At 35.6% G+C, this 19,686-nt stretch overlaps 1 protein-coding gene across 15 annotated transcripts in view; it reads left to right on the top strand.

Moving 5' to 3' along the window:
- The window catches only part of Mhc (myosin heavy chain), a 47,857-nt gene that overhangs the window by 491 nt on the left and 27,680 nt on the right, over positions 1-19,686 (top strand). For 3 of the 15 annotated variants that reach the window (XM_076389989.1, XM_076389994.1, XM_076389998.1), the window contains exons 2-10: positions 3,779-3,922; positions 4,724-4,880; positions 5,233-5,459; positions 5,752-5,815; positions 6,154-6,252; positions 9,569-9,672; positions 11,270-11,407; positions 11,931-12,200; positions 17,431-17,601. In XM_076389989.1, coding sequence (XP_076246104.1) covers positions 3,779-3,922; positions 4,724-4,880; positions 5,233-5,459; positions 5,752-5,815; positions 6,154-6,252; positions 9,569-9,672; positions 11,270-11,407; positions 11,931-12,200; positions 17,431-17,601 — 1,374 coding nt within the window. Of the gene's footprint in view, positions 1-3,778; positions 3,923-4,723; positions 4,881-5,232; positions 5,460-5,751; positions 5,816-6,153; positions 6,253-6,783; positions 6,888-7,705; positions 7,810-9,568; positions 9,673-11,269; positions 11,408-11,930; positions 12,201-13,152; positions 13,324-15,223; positions 15,395-17,430; positions 17,602-18,957; positions 19,129-19,686 lie in introns of all 15 variants that reach the window. The other 12 variants (XM_076389983.1, XM_076389996.1, XM_076389993.1 and 9 more) reach the window with 9 other exon arrangements.

Raw genomic sequence — 19,686 nt, 5'->3', positions numbered from 1 at the left:
TTCTGCTGATAGATGCTCGAAAGTTACTATGATTAACGCTGGAACTACCAAGGCTAATGTATGTCTATTATTATCCAGCTGCCAAAGCTCTTTACTTTTATTCGGTATTAATGAAGAGAAAATATAACATTTTGAAAGAATAGAATGCTAGTATAAATTAAGCGCAAGGGTCATTTTGCCTTTTCTGGTAGTTTTAGTGTTAAAAGTCTAAAAGACATTTGAATGTTATTATATAAGGGATATCCTAAATCAGTGGTATAAGTAAAGGTGGTGATTCCACTTGAAGAAATGAATCGAAAATATAGAATAAAATTTAGTAGTGCGTATATGGTATAGTCAGTCTAACCGTTGATCCTATCTACTGTGAAGTAGAAGCGTCTTTCTTGCTCCGTATACCCCTGAGGTGCTTAAGGTTATATTTTGATGTGCACGTGGTCGGCTAAAATTTCAAATCAACTTTCTGAAAACAAAGGGTAGTGTCATGAAATTTGATTGTATATTTTTACTTATTTTTTTCATATAGAAATATCCCTTCTCCCTTGTACCATCGTTTCTTGGATATCCTGTGTATTATTTTTTCTGCAAATTGGAAATAATTAGAAATAAGTTTAATATTAATTTTGTTATTGAAAGTTTTTTTAATGGGATTGCAAAATTTTGGTTGACTGCAAAATATGTTTCATTTCACACATTTTTACGCAATTTCACGAGGCTACAAAATCTATTAAAATCAAGTTCTGTCTTGTACCAGAAAGAGTCTTATACATCCTTTGACTAGAAATCTCTTTACTGCATTTAGAAGTGTATGTTAAAATGTAACTGAATAATTGTTCACAGTGAATCCTGTACATAACTTAATACTATAATTTCTCATTTTGTACTAGTGTTACTACAAAATTCTTCTCATAAATGATTTTATTTTGCTTAATGCAGAGAAATTTTCAAGCATATTAACTCGTCTTTCCTAGTCAACAGGTTAGCATTTTGAGTACTAGAGTTAGTCTTAAAACAAGTGTTTTTTCTTCATCGTCTTTTTGCTTTTCTTTCGTCACCGAAAATGGAGTGGAACTGTAGCATCGCACAGTAGCGCGCAGCAGCAGGTCCTCGTGTATAAAAAAGAAGAAAGCAGAGATGTCTTTATCGTTTTGTACTGCTCGATTTCTATTTTTGGCGAACGGAAAACCGTTCGGTAGCTGTTAGCGTCTGCTGTCACCTAGCACTCTGCCGATTGACTTCGTTCTCTTCTTACACGATACAAAAATAAATCGCGGTAAAAACATCCTACATTATAGACTACAGTCAGTACCTGCTAGTATTTTTGTTTTGAAGTTAGGGATTGTTTGTTAAACCGAATTAAGGGTTTGTTAAATACTTTTTTGAAAGTTTCTACGCTTACGAAGTTGATGCATAATTTATTAAATATTTTTACTTTTGGTACGTTACTTTCCACTTTTCGAAACGATGAAGGAAGTTTAATTTTCTGTAGCTATCACAGATTACACGCTTGAAGGAAGAATACATAGAAGGGAGCACTAAAGTTTTTCTTATTTGATTTTTTAAATACCTCTTGTCGAACACTTCCTTGAGTAAATTTATAGCTGTTGCATCACTTCTAAACGAATCACTAGATTTTATAAAATCTTGAATTAAATGAACTGTTTTTGTATTGTGTTTCACATTTACAGTGATTTTCAAATTTGTAAAGGATTATAAAATTTAAATATTCAAATCGTAAAGATATTTTAGCTTTTGCATTAAAATTAGAGAAACTGAATAAAAATTAAACTCAGAAGTAAAAAATAAGATAGAGAAACAAAATAGTTTTTACAATTAATTACCATTACTATTTACTTCAAAAATTTTATACCTGCTATTATTTTTGTTTCTATTTATTTATATTCATAAATTAATTTTGATGTTTAATTTTGTGATTATGATACAAAACAGTGTAAATCAAATTTTCAAAAAATGTCAAGTTTTACATATTTTGAGATTCAGAAGATAGTTTCTATATTTTCAATATGCGAAGAATGAATTAATGAATCCTTTTTTTATTTAACCTTCGCTCGAACTGAGTTCCAGGTAGACTCAAGCCTAGCATTACTCCTGTGGTTGCTCGAATCGTCAGTACCGCGAAGATTAAAACAAGTATATAATAAATATACGTAACAATAATAACTTATCTACAATAGAGGAGTTCAAAATTTTAATTCCGATATTCCAATATCTCGAAAACAAATATACATGACCTACATATGTCGTTTTGCTTTACAGACACAGATTTAAACTCGAAACGATCCTTAGATCAGGCATTTCTCACCGCGCGAAAATCCACAGCTGAGAGATTGTGTGCACCTCTCTCAGATGTTCTGTGTTGGTGCTTTTCGTGATTCCGACAGCAGCAGTTTATTTTTGCCCGGGAGCAGCGAATTCCGGAACGCAATGGCGTAGAAAACGTCGCGGTTCTACGCACTGGATTACATAATGGTTCAGCAAACCCTGCCCGTCTCTTCGTCAACCGGCGACCGACGCTGAAATGCTATTGTTAGCATCGTCGCCGGCATCGGTAATAATAAATTGAAACGTTACTTCTCGAAACGCGGGTCAACATATTTTTAGAGCGTCGAAAGCGGAACGGAGAGAGAGATGCATATGAACATATGTACCGAAAGGGAATAGAATCGGAAGGCATCGATTATCGACAATTTAAGATGGGGATGCTGATATAGATGCATCGTAGTACGTTAGAACCGGTACATATAGGGTGTTTCAGAATTTCTCGATCGAAATGTTTCGAATGATTTTTGTTAGGAAGTTGTGAGAAAAAGACAAAATGGGAAATTATAGTGTTTTGATTAAAAGATTCTATTGTATATTTCCGGCTTCAGTCTCGTGTAAAGAATAGCCACTCTTTTAGGAGTGTTGCAAATTCATTACGTGTAGACGATAGATATTGCTGATGGTACAGAGACTGAATTATATTTGAATTTATATTTTCTGATAAATTCACACTTTTCCAAGTAATTAGCAGAAGTAGGACACATTGAAAAGATCATGATTATAAACTGAACCTCAAGGAATCTTAAGAAAATTGTAGTTAATCAGTTATTACTCCAACGAACAAAGAGTTGAATAAATTTGAAGAAAGTAGTAGCACAAACTTTGAAAATTTAATTGTAAATGTTAATGGAAGTTTTTGATTAACTACCATTACGAGAAAATGGTTTATACTAGGGGTTCTCAGTGGAAGGCTTCAGACTACGCAGTGACTACCTACAATGTTTCTTCATCAGAAGCTCGTATATTAATTAATGACAAGCTTATCGCTGGAGGCACATTTTTACTACTTATTGTTCACGTTTATTTTCTCAAACTACAAATCAAAAACATTCGCGAATAAAATTTCCTACCTAATTGTAATAGATACACGTACAGAGAATTTAGTAGTGAGTTTATGCAGGAGAAACAGTGTAGCCTTGAAATAAACTGTAAAGCTCTAAAGCAGTCCTTATAAGCCTCGGAAAAGTCGAGGCAAGATAGAAACAATGGTATGAAAAGAGAATGCCCGTACAGACGAAACAGTTCCGTAAGGATCAGCTGTCGCAAGTGAATCCGCCGAAATTCGAGAAAGCCGAGGACATGGCGGATCTAACGTTCCTGAACGAGGCGTCCGTGTTGCACAACTTGAAACAACGTTACTACAGCAAACTGATCTACGTAAGTTCGATTTCTCTACTAGATACTAACTAGCGTATTTTTCCTTTCCCGCGCGATATAGACCAAGGACTTCAAAAAGGACCAGCTGCAGCAGGTGAACCCCCCGAAGTACGAGAAATGCGAGGACATGTCAAATTTGACCTACCTCAACGATGCTTCGGTTCTTCACAACTTGAAACAACGTTACTACGCCAAACTTATCTACGTAAGACTTCGTGTTCACCCGAGCAGGATCGTTTTCTGTGATGGCGTCGTGATGTCTCAAATCCCTTCCTATTTTGATTCTCTACCATTGAGAGTATTTGTTCGTCACAAAAACAAGAAACGTTGAGAAAAGCACTTGGACGTGCCACAACGTTTTGTTTCAATTTTTGTTTCTTCTATGCCGAACGCTGATTCGGACCAAGCTGCATGACAAAATTCATGACGTCGGTTCAAGGCTCTCCAAAAGGCCACGATGTCTTTGTCCTTCCCAGATTTTGTGTCACGATTCTTCATCCATAAAATTGTGGGCAATTATGGACTTTCAAGTGGTTGTTTTGACACATTTTCCTCTAAGTGCATGAATATTTTTATGACTGAACGCCGACACAAACCACTAAGACGTGTCACGGTGTTATTGAGTCTTCGATGGCATATTTTTGATTACTTGTACAAGGAAAGTTCTTGTCTCGAGACGCAAGTTGCATTCCTGACACATGAAGTCATTTTTCGTCCTAATGTTTTTTTGTATTTTTTAGATTAAGTACTACTGGTTTGTTGTTTGTATAAAATACAATTTTTATTCGTGCTATGGTACAATTCAGAACTAATTCAGCATTAATTTTCTTTTATTGTACACTTAGAAGTTCATGTATTCTGAAAACTATTGACGAATAGAAATTGTAATTTTTTGTTGTATTGTGACAAATAGACGAGTCACAACCTGAATTTTTAATTGTTTTACATGACCATGAATGTGGTCATTACGAGGTTTTTTCTAACAATTTTTTAATCTCAATTGCAGACCTACTCTGGCCTGTTCTGTGTAGCTATCAATCCCTACAAAAGATTCCCCGTATATACTCAAAGGTGCGCCAAACTGTACCGTGGTAAAAGGCGTAATGAAGTGCCACCACACATTTTCGCCATTTCTGACGGTGCATACGTGAACATGCTTACGAGTAAGTATATCATTAGAGAAAATTCAATTTTACTGTGGGAGAATAAGTAAAGACAAATTTATCGAAGAACAATAGTAAAAATTCAGTTACCTAAATTGATTTTCTTTTTTCTAAGTCTCAAAAGTTCTTAAACAATCATTTAATTATCGGTTCTAATTATTCATCTTCTTGTCTAATGACCTCCCTTAGAATATCAATATTAAATGTTATTTCATTCAAGTCATACTTCTCGAAAACACTAACGTACAGGATTTTCTTAAAGATATCTTCTATAACAATAAAACTGGTACCTACACAGCCGTCATATTCAAACTCTGGCGATCCCTGTCTCTCACAACTGTGTTCTTTACAGACAGTGAAAACCAGTCTATGTTGATCACCGGTGAGTCTGGAGCCGGAAAGACTGAGAACACGAAGAAGGTAATTGCCTACTTCGCCACCGTCGGTGCCTCAACCAAGAAGACTGATGACCCTAACCAGAAGAAGGGTTCCCTGGAAGACCAGGTCGTCCAAACCAACCCTGTACTGGAAGCGTTCGGTAATGCCAAGACCGTGCGTAACGACAACTCCTCGCGTTTCGTAAGTTACTTTCTTCTTTCTTAAATATGTTAGAGTTAGAAGTAGTGACACAGTAAGAATGTGTAAAAACTTCTATGTACTCAGGCATAAAAGCGAATGACTTGGACTAACTTTCAAAGAGTTGACAAATTGATGTACAAGTCATGTGTCGAGTATGAAAACATTCCAAGAAATTTGGTGTAAATGACGATATGCATATAGTGAAAACACATTCATACTTATATTATTTCTACATGACACGATTGTCTGATTTGTATGTAGTTCATTAATCTACTCTCCTGTTATCGAATAGGGTAAATTCATCCGTATCCACTTTGGTCCCTCTGGAAAACTGGCCGGTGCTGATATCGAGACATGTAAGTAATTGTTTAAAGTCTTTCAATTGACTGTTTCAACGAACTTTTCGAATGAATAGCGTAAGATTCTCCCATTGATAACTCATATATAAATAAATTTATTTAGACAGAAACGCAGTTGGCTACGGTTCTGGTTCACTTGCGTCGATTATTTTAGTAACACATTCGGCTTACATCTGATTTGGCTTCACTCCCTTTTACATCAGCTATGCCACGCTTCATTAGATATAATTGCATCACTATTTATTTCGAAATACGCGTATCCGTAGATCTTACACAATTTTGGAACAAGTTATTCATGACTCAATGTTTCATGAAAATTTTTTTGCTACACACAGATCTACTGGAGAAAGCTCGTGTCATTTCTCAACAAGCTCTCGAGCGTTCTTACCACATCTTCTATCAGATGATGTCCGGTTCCGTTCCTGGCCTAAAGGGTAAGATTACTTGATAGTTACTTTTAACTTCTACTTTAATATATTCTACAATACAATGAACTACATTTAGTACTATAATGACATAAAGATTTCTCTTGAACAGCAAAGATTCAGAAGAAATATCTTTTAGTAGGGGATAATCATACAGTCATCAACGAGTTTCCTTTTATATTCTTTTGTCGTTTAAAGAAACGTGATTTTATTTCATCAGAAATAATTTGGGAAATTATTCAGAGATATAGGACTCCTGAAACTTGTGGTAGATGAAACTAAAACGAAATTTCGAATTGGTACGTCAAAACTTCCGTCAAATTAGTTGCAATCATACCTATCCTATCCATTCCTACTTTGTGTCCAATCGTATAATCCTGGACACTGGAAGCGGGAAAAATAGCAGAATGCAGCAGAGACCACCGAAGTACCTAATATGTACAGTTTAATCGGTCGGTGCATACCATCGTGCATCGAACGCTGTGTTGTCCTTGTTTGCCCATTCTGTCAGACTTCTCACTTGATCCTCGTTCCATATAGAGATGTGCTGCCTGTCGAACGACATCCACGATTACTACTTCGTCTCTCAAGGAAAGACTACGATTCCAAACGTTGATGACGGCGAGGAGTGTACTTTGACCGACGTAAGGATCTGACGATCAAGTCAGGGCTACGCTCTATCCCGCCCCCCTTCTCATGTTTTCTCTGTTATTGCCTTTCTTGTTCGACCCTCCTTGCTATAAACCCGGTCAACATTATTTGTGGCTTTTTTTATTGTCGCTTCTTTTCAGGTTGTCCATACTCCCATCTCTTGAGTTTGGTGATTGTTCGTTGTTTGTAGAGCTAAGATAGACCATGTTTGAATTCCCTAAAAAAGAGGAATACCGAGGTCACAATTTTGATTTCTCTTTTGTTTTACTCCTGGAGGAAGATGGAGTATTTGTCAATGGCCTTTGTGTTTCTCTGAAATTGTACCTTCGTAGATTCCATAAAGTCCTTTTAAAGTACAGGACTCTCTTTAGCTTTATCTGAAGCTCCTGCAGATGGAGAAATGGCCGAATAAAAAAACGGTACCTGTTACTATTGTACCGTAGATTGTTATCCTTAACTGTATCATCCAGCAACCTTCGATAGAACTGGATTCTTAAATTGTCAAGCGATTAATATAAGTAAATGATAGAAATTAGTGGAATGTCTAAGCACTTTTTAGAATTTTAGAAATGCTAACATGGAAAGACAATTTAGGAAAAAAGTTCTGTGAAACAGTTCCCATCAAACGGGAAAGTGAATTTCACACTGAAATGACATATTATCCCTAACAAAATCATCGCTCCAGGGAAAGTCCACGTACGGATCAGCCCTCTTAATTATGTTATCAAAGAAATCCAACAGGAAACATGACGCCTCCACTTGTGGCTAACGCCCGCATGTGTTTTTTTGTTTCCTCTTCCACCACCTGTAGAGATGTTGCTGCTGTCGAACAATATCCGCGACTACTACTTCGTGTCGCAAGGCAAGACGGTTATCCCTGGCCTTGATGACGGCGAGGAACTTTTGGTTACTGATGTAAGTGCTCCCCTTTGACAGGTCAAGCACTCTTCTGGGCAATATTCGAGGTTGAATAAAAGAACATACTTTTGTAATGGGAAAGAACCTTCGCTTTTCATATCCATTTGTTTTCTGGAATTTTTAGTTTTCAAAATGTTTAGATGTTTAAGAAATTTAAAAATATTGAAAATTTTTGGAAGTTTTTAATTAAACCTCGAACATTGTTATTTGTAGTTTATTTTCAGTATTTTGTATTTTATTTTCCTTATTAGTTGCTCTATTGTTCTCAAAGGTTTAAAACGCTCTTCAAACCTTTTGTTTCTACCACGTGTGATTTGTCTTTCTTTCTACAGACTTTCCGCCTGTTATGCGCGATGTCTTTTTTATTGTTTGTTCTATATTGTCTCTCTTTCTCTACTTTCTGCTCCCTCCTCTCTCTCTCTTTCTCTCTCTCTCTCTCTCTCTCTCTCTCTCTCTCTCTCTTTTTCACTGTCTCTGTTTTTCTGTCTGTCAATCTATCTCTTTCAGCTCTTCAACACTTTCAGTCAGACTTTAACCAATTTATGTCCTTTTAACAGCACATACAGCAATGTCAGTATCAAGAATTACCACTGTCACAGAAGACTTGTTTTCTGCTTTTAAATCTATTGTCTATATACTGTGTCTCTCTTTCTTTTTCTCTGTCTTTCTCTCTTTCTCCTTCACTCTTTTTCTTTCAGCATCTACCTGTTGCCAATAATTTGCCACGTGCCATACCTACATATCTCTTTCATGCGTGCTCTCTTGCAATCGTCCATGACCATCACTGTCCATCAAAATTAAATAGAAAGTGACACGTAAACTCTAATTGGATCGAAATACTTCTGCAACAACGCAAGTTGTGATTCAGAATTGAGGACGATTGCAAGCAGTGACGCGTGTCAACGATACAATTATTCATAAAGCAGCCAGCTTGAATCGAGCAAAATAATGCAGAATTAACCCTGCTGAGCAACCGGATCGGGGACTATTGGTACATTAGCCAGGGTAAGACCAGAATTCCTGGAGTCAACGACGCCGAGGAGATGGAACTGACGGACGTAAGTCCAAGCCCCACGGTGCACTATGAATCTCGGCCAATTTACGACTACCTTGACCGATTCTTTGCGAAATGAGTCAGATTTTGAAAGCATTATTCCAAATTATGATACAGTGATCATAGATACGTGAATTTCCTTCGCAGAAAGGAAGGTATTGGAGAAGTTGGGCCGAGGTTCGCGTCACCCCCTCGCGCCCCGCCTGCGAGAGCTTGCTGCCGCCGCAATCGGGGTGCGGGGAGATTGGGGGAGGTCAAAGATACGTTTGCCTCGGCATGGTTTGACTTGAGAAAAAGAAATATCGAGCCCCCAGGGTACCCGCTCCCCGATCAGCACTGACTTACCTTTTCCCTGTTCACTGCGCCAGCACTTTGTCGCGCAACTGCTACAGCTGGAAACAACAATCGACCATTTAGTGATCGCTGACAACGTTGTTATTGAAATATCCTAAAGGGAAGAAAATCCTTCGTCATAATGATTTTTATTGAATGATTTGCGTCGTTCAGATTTGAACGGTATCATTTTCGAAGAGGGATGAAGGTTTATCCAGGAGAATGGGTAATCGTCGAAGGACATTTACTCGAGGGAAACAAGCAATCAGTGGGATGCTTGAGAAATATTGCAGAGACGTTAGGATTTACAGCGAGCGATTTCATCTTAGAATCGAATCATTAAACTGTTTTCTTCGAAATGGTTCACAGACATGTGTTTCTTGTCCAACAACATATACGACTATGTCAACGTGTCTCAAGGAAAAATCACGATCCCCAACGTCGACGACGGAGAAGAATGTATGCTGACGGACGTAAGTCCCTGAAAAGTAGACCCTTGCTCCCATGTTACTCTTTTTGTAGATATTCCACTCTTCCTCTTGTACTTCTCTATCGGAGTAAACGACTGTTTTATCCCCTGTATTCCCCTAAAGTGATCCAAATCAGAGGAGACACTTTAACAAACTTCCATCCTGTAGTTGAAACAAAATAGTAACGAACTTTATTCACTTCGAGTAATCTCTCCGGAGACATTAATACTTCTTTTATTAGAAGCATTAGACCGCTAGACATATCTATCTTTCTATGTTGATTAAGATCAAGATATTTCATAATATATATGTATATTTTGCAATTTTTATAATGTGTTATACCTATTAGTTTTTCAGTTGCATGCATAGAGCTGAAATACTACAAGATTTCTTGATAAAATAATCGAGGAATTTGAATAGAATTTTTATTAGAATTAATCTTTCGCTTAAACTAGAATTTCAAATTTCGTTACTATTCTCCCTTGAGACTCTATGTACATAAAGGTTGAACCCTACACGATCTTTCGTTTTACACTTTCTGTAGCTGTCAACGTGAATCCAGTTTTTAACCTGGACGTAGATATGGATGAGATATCAAAATCAATAGATCCTTTCACACTTTAAAAAGTCCTGGTAGATTTTGACAAGTCCCCCCGTTCCCTTTTACTTTTTTGATCTCTTCAAACACGAGAAACAACCTCGAGATGGATATTCTCGATGGTTAACCAAACATCAGTCTCGAGTCGTAGAGGAGCAGTTCGTTTCCGGCTCCAACTTTGAAAACAAGCCGGATCGAAGTGGGTGGTAGTGCTGGAACCCGAAGAATTCTCTTCAGGAGCCCTCTCTAAAGGAAATGGAAATTTTCCTGTTTTTACAATCAACGAAGGAGGCAATGCGCAAGCCAAGCAAGCGAAACTGAAAGGAGCATCGATCCTCCTTCGTCGTCCTCTTTGAGTTTTTCTCTCTCTTCTTTTACTGCCAACTTTTTCAAAACTGTCTGATTTTTGATCTTATCTAACGAGAACAAATTTAGGTAGAACGAAGCAGCTACATAATACGAGCATTGCTTCCGCTTTTGAGCTTTCTTTGAGCTTCATTTACGATGCAATTTCGGCAAAATGTCCATTGGCTTTGCATCAGAAGCGTTGCTTACATCGAGCTTCGAAATGCCACAGAGAGGCTATCGATACAGTATTGTTTTTTGTTTAGAATTATCATTCTATCGAAATTTTCCATTTTTTCCACCTTCCCCTTTCGATAGTCTCTCTACGAAAGCTATGACAGAATTCATTATCAAGCTTATTTTCTACCGCTATTTCTGTCGTCCTTATGTGCTTCCACTAACAATAACTCAGCATCTTTTCCGAAGAAAGAAACTGTTTTTGTATCAGAAGTACTTTGTTTAAAACTCTCTAGTTTTAGAACGCTTTATTCTTTCTTACATATGTTTAATTAGTCTGTCACAAAATACGTAAATTCAAAATAAAGAAAAAACTAAATTGAATTTGATAAAAAGAGCTTTTCTTGTTCCATTGCGCCTATCACTTCTGATACGAGAGCCTAGAGAATAGTAAGTGATAATCTTTCCTTTATCAAACAGCAAGCCTTCGATGTGCTGGGCTTCACTCAAGAGGAGAAGAACGATATCTACAAGATCACTGCCGCTGTCATGCATATGGGTGGCATGAAATTCAAACAAAGGGGTCGTGAAGAACAGGCTGAAGCTGATGGCACAGAGGTACTTGTTCCTTTTTCACATATTCTCTTCATCAACATTTCCATATTTTTTTAATTCATAAATTGAAAGCTATATATCGTATCTACAAATTTTTGCACACGATTACCTCCTAGTGTGCTGCACCACTTTCATTATTGCGTATTTGAATACTCGAAAATATATCATTAAGTAAAATCTTTCTTCCTACTTGTTTTTTTTTTTTTGTATTAACAAAGTTCTCAGAATATTTGTTTCATGTGTACAATTTATTTAATGTATATATAGTAATAAAAAAAAATGTTTAAATGAATCAAAATTTAGGACGTTTAATAATATGTATGTAAAATTTACAAACTGCTAGCTCATTAACTTATGAAAATTATTGAAGAATATTTTCTTGATCAAATGTTCAACATTAAAATAGTATAAATATTGTAGTCTGTATTCTTCTAGTTAAATATAAAAATAATGAAATCGATAAAAACTGATAGAAAATATGTTAATACTGTTCCACGATTAACTAAAATTATTGTTTGGGTTGTAGGAAGGTGAACGTGTCGCCAAACTGCTTGGCTGTGACTGTGCCGATCTTTACAAGAACTTGCTGAAGCCAAGGATCAAAGTCGGTAACGAGTTCGTGACACAAGGTCGTAACAAAGACCAAGTAGCGTATTCCGTGGGTGCCATGTCGAAGGCCATGTTCGACAGGCTGTTCAAATGGCTGGTCAAAAAATGTAACGAAACACTGGATACCAAACAGAAGAGACAGCACTTCATTGGTGTACTGGATATTGCCGGTTTTGAGATTTTCGACGTAAGTTTCCGCAAACACTGTACAAATAGAATACATGTTACACTGATTTCAGTACACAGTTGTTGGTGATTTTGTAAATACTTGTATTTTTTAGATACATTTTACTGGCTCTTTTAATTAGTTATCGTCTGTGATATAATTTTTATTAATAGTTGAAGAAAGCTAAATCTATGAAACTCAAGAATTATAAATAGAATTTATTTTGGCATCATCAAATGCGATAGAATTTTTTGGGTTATCCTATATTTCAAATGAAGTGATCAAACATTCTATTTTTCAAATTATTGCTTTAAATACGCATAAAAATAAGAGTGGTCAAAATGTTAAACATTTCCTTCAAAGAGATATTTACTGTTAATATTAATATTTATTTATATCTGCATACAAACTTTTAGTAGTATTTTAAGCAGTAATTTAGGTTAACGTACAAATTTATTCATTTAATATTTTTCAAATTAATAGAATACTTTTTTACGTTTCGTCGCATTGCAATAAAGATAAATTATGTACCTGTATTTCATAATCACCAACGCGATCTACAAAGAGCTTAGAAAATAAGATTCACAGATACTTTTAGGAATACTTAGTTGCATTGACAATGGGCAGTTATTAAATTTGTTTAATTTTAAAATAGATAAAAACAGTTATACAATCTATTAGCTATCATCACTAAATTACGAGTAACAAATCATAAAACTTATACATTATGAAAAAGAGCCCATTGTTAACGTTGAAAACACAAAACGACAGATCAAAATTAATCTACCAATTTCTCATAATGAATCACACAAATCCAATTTTCAACACTTGTCAGATGTGGACTTCATTCGTAAAGGGTGAGAAAAGCTTCTCTAAAATACTTCAGAAGCTCCTCCACTTATCGTTTGTCCTTTAGTTTGTCCAAAGAGTAAACCTTCCACTCGAAAATCTGTTGATTTAATTCGTTCTCTAGTACAACGGTTTTGAACAACTCTGCATCAACTTCACCAATGAGAAATTACAACAATTCTTCAACCATCACATGTTCGTCCTCGAGCAAGAGGAATATAAGAAAGAGGGTATCGTCTGGCAGTTCATTGATTTTGGAATGGACTTGGCCGCTTGTATCGAGTTGATCGAAAAGGTAGCCCCGTGTTCAGAAACCTCCCGAATTCTGATTTTTCTAACTCATCTGTTAGAAACGTTTTTCCCATGTTCTCTTCTCACTCATTTGTGTAATCTCTGTATGAGATTTGCAAGAAAATTGTCCCTTAATTGTTGTTTGATCTCATTAGGAGATATTCATTCCCGAGTGTCTAGCATATATGGTTGTCACTATGTTTGGTAGCGTTTAAATTCATCCTCTATATTTTTCATGTGCATTTTTTAAATCGTGTCTGTACCACGATTTAACTAGGTGTTTTGTTACGTACAGTTTTCTTGAAGTGGTGACTTGGTCAATGAAAAATGTTTTGAATAGTTTCCCCAAATCTCTACGGTCATAATTATCCCTTCTTTTATGTGATCTCCTAAATATTTTGTGAATATTTATAAATAACGTTCTGAAACATTCCTTAAAATTATACATACTTTTTTAATCATTTTCCTGTGTTTAACCCTTGGCCGGCGAACGCCGGATCAAAATGAACTGGTACGAACCGTCAGAACACGAGTCCGCCTTCTGAGGGTTAATAGATGTTTACCCCCTAGTCTTGTATGAAGATAGATCTCCACGAGAGGTCTGTATCTTTGTGTTGAATAGTGTTTCATCTCCTTCCTTAGCGTGAAGGAATCGAAGTTTCTAATTTAAATCCCAAATGTTTTCTAGAGTGCATGAATTATCGTGTTGCAAAAAGATCTTGGATTTTAGAAGAAATTCTTATATCAAAGCATGATATGTATCCTAGTCTGTTTAAGATAAGGAATATTTAATAACGTAGTGGGGTTTTGAAAACAAGTGTTATAAAGGATTCTTAAGAAGAAACACTTCTGAGCAATAATAAAATCATCGTTGGAAGGCATTTCTCCTCTCGTTCATCATGCTCCCTACAGCCATCGTTGTTCTGAAGCGTATAAAAACAGTGGACTTCACATTGAATAGATTAAGATTGTTGGTAGTTAATTAACCAGTTGAAACTTTGATGCACTTTTAACTGTCCATTGAGGAACAGGACGGTACTCCAGGTACAAGTCTTAAATGTTGTTTGTTGAGTAGTAGTTGCTGAAAGTAGACTAATATGTTAGATATGTATCATAGTGTTTTGGAATGTATTGGACGAAAGATTTTCCAGAATACTCAATATTATGGAAAAGTTACTATTCCATTCTATATAGTTGTGTTTTGGAGATTCTTCATACTCATGTTCAAATATTTACAAAAATTTGAATCAAATAATCTCTACTATTAACTAAGAACAAATAAATTTTATAATAGTAATAGTGAATTTCTGTTCGATTTGTTTTATGGAAGAATTTAGGTTTAGGAGTTTAGAAAATTGAAAAAGCTTGCTATTGAAAAACGCGTTATTCTAAAATTTTTGTTAACTAAGACTGCAAATATTTGAACATTGTCCAACACTATATCCCGAATAACGACATTGTAGAAGTGTCGTAAGGTTTGCATACACTACAAAGACACATTGCAAATCATTTATCAGGCTCAGGGAGAGTCCCTACGTTGACGTGTGTGTAGTACTTTGTATTACGTTACGTCAGGCCGATCGACAATTAAAAGTTTCAAATAAGATTTTTTAAAGAAATTATACTTATGTCATTCATAACATTCCAAAATTCGGCTATAAAATAAGAGAGAAATTGTCTATTGACCTGTTAGAACGTTGACCACTATTTCCAAATACTAGTGGGTACTGTAGACCTAAAGGTTGCCCTAAACTTGAATAGATTGTATAGTAGTCTACCAAGTAGTCCTCGATGTATCGAGGACAAGGTCTATGAAAACGTTGAACCAAAATGGACCCGTAGAATTGAAAGATTACACAGTTTGACCACTGACGAACAAGCATGCCTGACCGTTGCTCGAACAGTTTAACAGCTTCGAGCAGCTCTGCATCAACTTCACCAATGAGAAGCTTCAGCAATTCTTCAATCACCACATGTTCGTTCTTGAACAAGAAGAATACACAAAGGAGGGCATTCAGTGGGAGTTCATTGACTTTGGCATGGATCTCCTCGCGTGTATCGAACTGATTGAGAAGGTATAAAGAAAGGCGAACGGAATCTGTCGTGGTAACGGATCGATTGACAGATCCAGCCTTAAAGAAAATAAAATCCAAAAAAGGAATAAACACAGAGTGTAGCACAAGGATCAGTGAGAAGGACCACACATGGATCCTTAACACACGCCACCACTTAACGCTTATTATACGGCAACAGCAATAGTGATCGTCCACTGTTTTACTGAATTTGGTTACTGTACAATTAGCTCAAAAGTATCATGTCGTATTGTTATGAATACATCGCTGATCTAACCAATTATATGCAGTTGATAACATTTACAAACAATAAAATTGAGTATAATTGGTCAGACTGATAATGCTTTAGATAATATGACAGAACACTTTTGCGCTGACAGTATGGTGACTTTTTCTTCATGGTATTTGTCATTTTATGTATTGTCGTTTTTGCTGAACGGTGTGGTTTCACGTTTCAGTGAGAAGCACTCTTTTTTTGTCTTGCTTAGACAAATCAAACCATTTCTTATCATTTTGTTTTGTCCACCTCCTGTAACATTCTTCTTCTCACCTATTTTTCTTGAATCTGTCATCAATTTTGTCAAATATTTTCCCTTATTTGTCTATTCGTTGTTCACTTTCATTGAAGACAGACATGAAAAGAAAAAGGATCTATTTGGCAAATAATGTTTTTAATTCAAGAAAAACTATAGAAGATCAAAAATTTGCATTCGAAATATATCTTGAGTTAGGATCGAATTTATTATTTAGAAAAAAATTAGGTTATGTTATTGTTTCAATTGTTTTTTTTTAATCATTTTTACGGTGGCATTTTGTCAGTGTCTTAACACATTCGTGATCGGTAACTTAGTCCTTATTTTTTAGCTTAATAACGGTGACGTAATATTAATGACGTAGAACTACGTCATCGGTATTCAGCTAAAGAATTTGAAAGGACGTAGAACTACATTATCGATCGTGAATATGTTAAGATTTCCGAAATGTCAATATTTTAGATATTTTCTTATTTTCAAATTTTTCCCATTTTTTGTGATCCAGAATTCGATTAGGTATATCTTATATTTTATTTTTAAATAACGAAGAGGATTTGCAAGAGCTAATTTTCACAATTTTTAGTCGTTCACTTTTATGTATGTCACACTATCAACACTACATTCGCACTCGTTTCAAAGAGGTTCTGATATTTAGGTCTTTAATCAATTACGAAGATTCTGTAACTTATGCATAATTAATGCATTAAATTCGACAATTGTTAAGCATTCAACAATTATTCAAACTTTTTATAACATACGCACGACACTTAAGAACTTAATTCATTGTTAGTCGAAGTTTTCGAGTATAAAACTAGTTTATTCCCATATATATTAACGTTATAATTCAACAATTTCAGTTAATATGTTAATGATTAACATTAACATTAACAGAAGTTGAACTTCCAAATTTTTTTTCAAATTAGAAGATTCATTAATTATCAGTAAACATAAATGTATGCTACAGTAGAAAAATGAATGCACATGGTCACTAGATATTTTATCAATATATATTTTGCTGGTACCAGATTATTATGTAAAAATACAGTAAAATTGAGAAGTAGAAAAGTAGATTATAGTTTTGTAAAAGATTTTCTGCATTACTTTTTCCTCAGCTTCATTATTCTTAACAAAAATTGAATACAATTTTAAAAACTTCATTCTAGTATTTTTTGTCACTGAAATAATAGTAAAAGTAAAATAAGGAAACTTTTACTAAAATCCTCAAAAGTGGTCAACTTCAATGAAATTATTTGAATCAACACAAACTTATTCCCTAGAATCGAAATCTTCGACTATCTAAAGTCTACGAGGGTTACAAAAAAAAACAACACAAGTAGGTCACCGAAATCTATCAAACGATCGACAGATCTCATTCTATTGATCGTTTTTTTCTACCCTTATTTCTATTTCTCTGTTTTGTCCCCTTGTGTCTCTCTTCGTCCTATCTCATTCGCCATGCTGTGTCACGCACTGCCCTCTGCGCGCGCGTTGCTGTGAATGCAACAGTACAACGGCTTTGAACAGCTCTGCATCAACTTCACCAACGAGAAACTGCAGCAATTCTTCAACCATCACATGTTCGTACTCGAACAAGAGGAGTACAAGAAGGAAGGCATCGATTGGGAGTTCATTGACTTTGGAATGGATTTGGCTGCTTGTATCGAATTGATTGAGAAGGTATAACCATTATTTTCTCAGAGACACCAAAAACAAAAACCAAAAAGGCAATGACCGATCATGGAGACAACAAAGGCTGACCGATGGAAATAACTACAGACGTTTGCAAAGAGTTTCCAACTGAGAAAAGGAATCAGAACCTCCTCCTCAACTGGTCGTCAGTGGTGTGATGATAGATCGTTGGTCCATTTTTTTGTACGCTTATCGACGACTGGACGCTTATTCCACTGTTCTCGTAGAACCACAGTTGTTTTATTGCTGTTATTGCTATCCTTAGACACCAAAGGTACTTGATACGTGTACCTTGTCACTTGTTGTCTGTCTTCACCTTGCTTTACCTTCTATCTTTGTCTCTCTCTCCATCCCTGAAACGGCAATAATATCGTGCCTGTTGTTGGATTGTCCTCTCGACTGAATCACTCAAATCGCCTATAGCGACGAACTTGATTCATGGATCATAATAATCTCTTATTCATTAAGACATGCAAATTTCCTGACAGATGTAATAGTGAAAGGAAGAATTTTTGTTAGTGACCAGATGGAATTGGAAGATAAACGTGCAAGATGAACTTGTTGCTTAATGTTTAAGAGCAAGTTTACCTTTCACAATTTTGAGGAAATTTTTTTATTATTATTTATGTAAATTGGACTTTAAAAATTGTTTAGTATGTAATCAAAATTTAAAGTTTGTCGAAATATCTATAGCACGTTAATTCGATGAACTTTTACCCATTTCTTTACCATTACTCATTACTTTCAATTTGTGAGCTTCTGTTACCTGTTGTCTTTCTTGGTCTGCTTCGAATCCGAATCACAGAAGAAATTCAGATTTCAAAACCAGAAACAAATACATTTGTTAACAATAATTAAGTATTAGTAGATTGTGGATCTTTATCCTATTTATAGAAAATTTGGTACAGAATATAAAATCTATATATCTATATAATAAGAAGGCATAGAGAAATTATCGAAGAATGAACACGTTATAATAATTGAAGGGTGGTACAGGTCTTTAATTAGGTTCCATTTTTCTAAATTTGCGTATAAAAATAAGAATTGGCATAAACATCCACAGTTTAATTAAACTGTTTAATTTACTGATAATTATCAGTAAATTAAGTACTTCTTCACTAATCATTCAGATTGGAAGTAGATCACGGAAACAAAAATACCCAAGGACACTTAACACGTGTTCCACTTACCATCCCTTGTGTGCCCCTATTTCACAAAGAAAAAGAGAAAACGGGGAAGCTCTGCCACAATTCATGACTATTATAAAAGCAGCATTAATGACGGCTGTCTTTCGCCTCTGTTTTTCTGTTCCGTTGCTTTTCCCTACCCCTTGGTCACGAGCAGTTCAACAGCTTTGAACAACTCTGCATCAACTTCACCAACGAAAAGCTCCAACAATTCTTCAACCACCACATGTTCATCCTCGAACAAGAGGAGTATAAACGCGAAGGAATCGAGTGGACGTTCATTGACTTCGGCATGGATCTACAAACGACGATCGATCTGATCGAGAAGGTATTGTTCAGCCGTGCAGCATGAACGACCAGGAATGAAAGAGTCGACGGCTTCTGAAATTGGATAAAATTGCTGCAAAAGGGAGGGCGATGGCAGAGAACCGCAATAATGGACGATGTTTCGCAGCTAGAGAAAACGAATCGTTGGCATGAGAATGTGACTTACTACTTATCGCTCCTGTTCGACTAATCTCCTTTCATCTTCAATCTTCTTTCATTCTTATTCAAACTTTGCATTACTTCTTGGGGATGTGTCTGAACCAAGGCTTGATGACGAATAGATTTTATATCATGTGCAGGATGGAAAGAAAGGATTCATAACTTTTGGATTAGATAGTACTCGCCAAAAGTTCTCATAAACATGGATCGAAAAAATAATATTTTCAAAGTTATAAACCATTTATTACTTTCATTCAAAGAAGTGACTTCCTTGCTTTAAGAGGTATTGTGCACTATATGGAAACGATGGAGTACCTGTCTTTCAGCTCTACATATGTGTCATAACACAGAATTGTCTTATTTGAACTCGAACCCTGTGGTAAACAGAAAAAGAAGAAAC

The sequence above is a fragment of the Calliopsis andreniformis genome, chromosome 12, assembly GCF_051401765.1.
Source record: "Calliopsis andreniformis isolate RMS-2024a chromosome 12, iyCalAndr_principal, whole genome shotgun sequence".
NCBI classification, from domain to species: domain Eukaryota; kingdom Metazoa; phylum Arthropoda; class Insecta; order Hymenoptera; family Andrenidae; genus Calliopsis; species Calliopsis andreniformis.
Note: the sequence above shows the minus strand (reverse complement) of the source record. Positions and strands in the feature narration are given on the sequence as shown.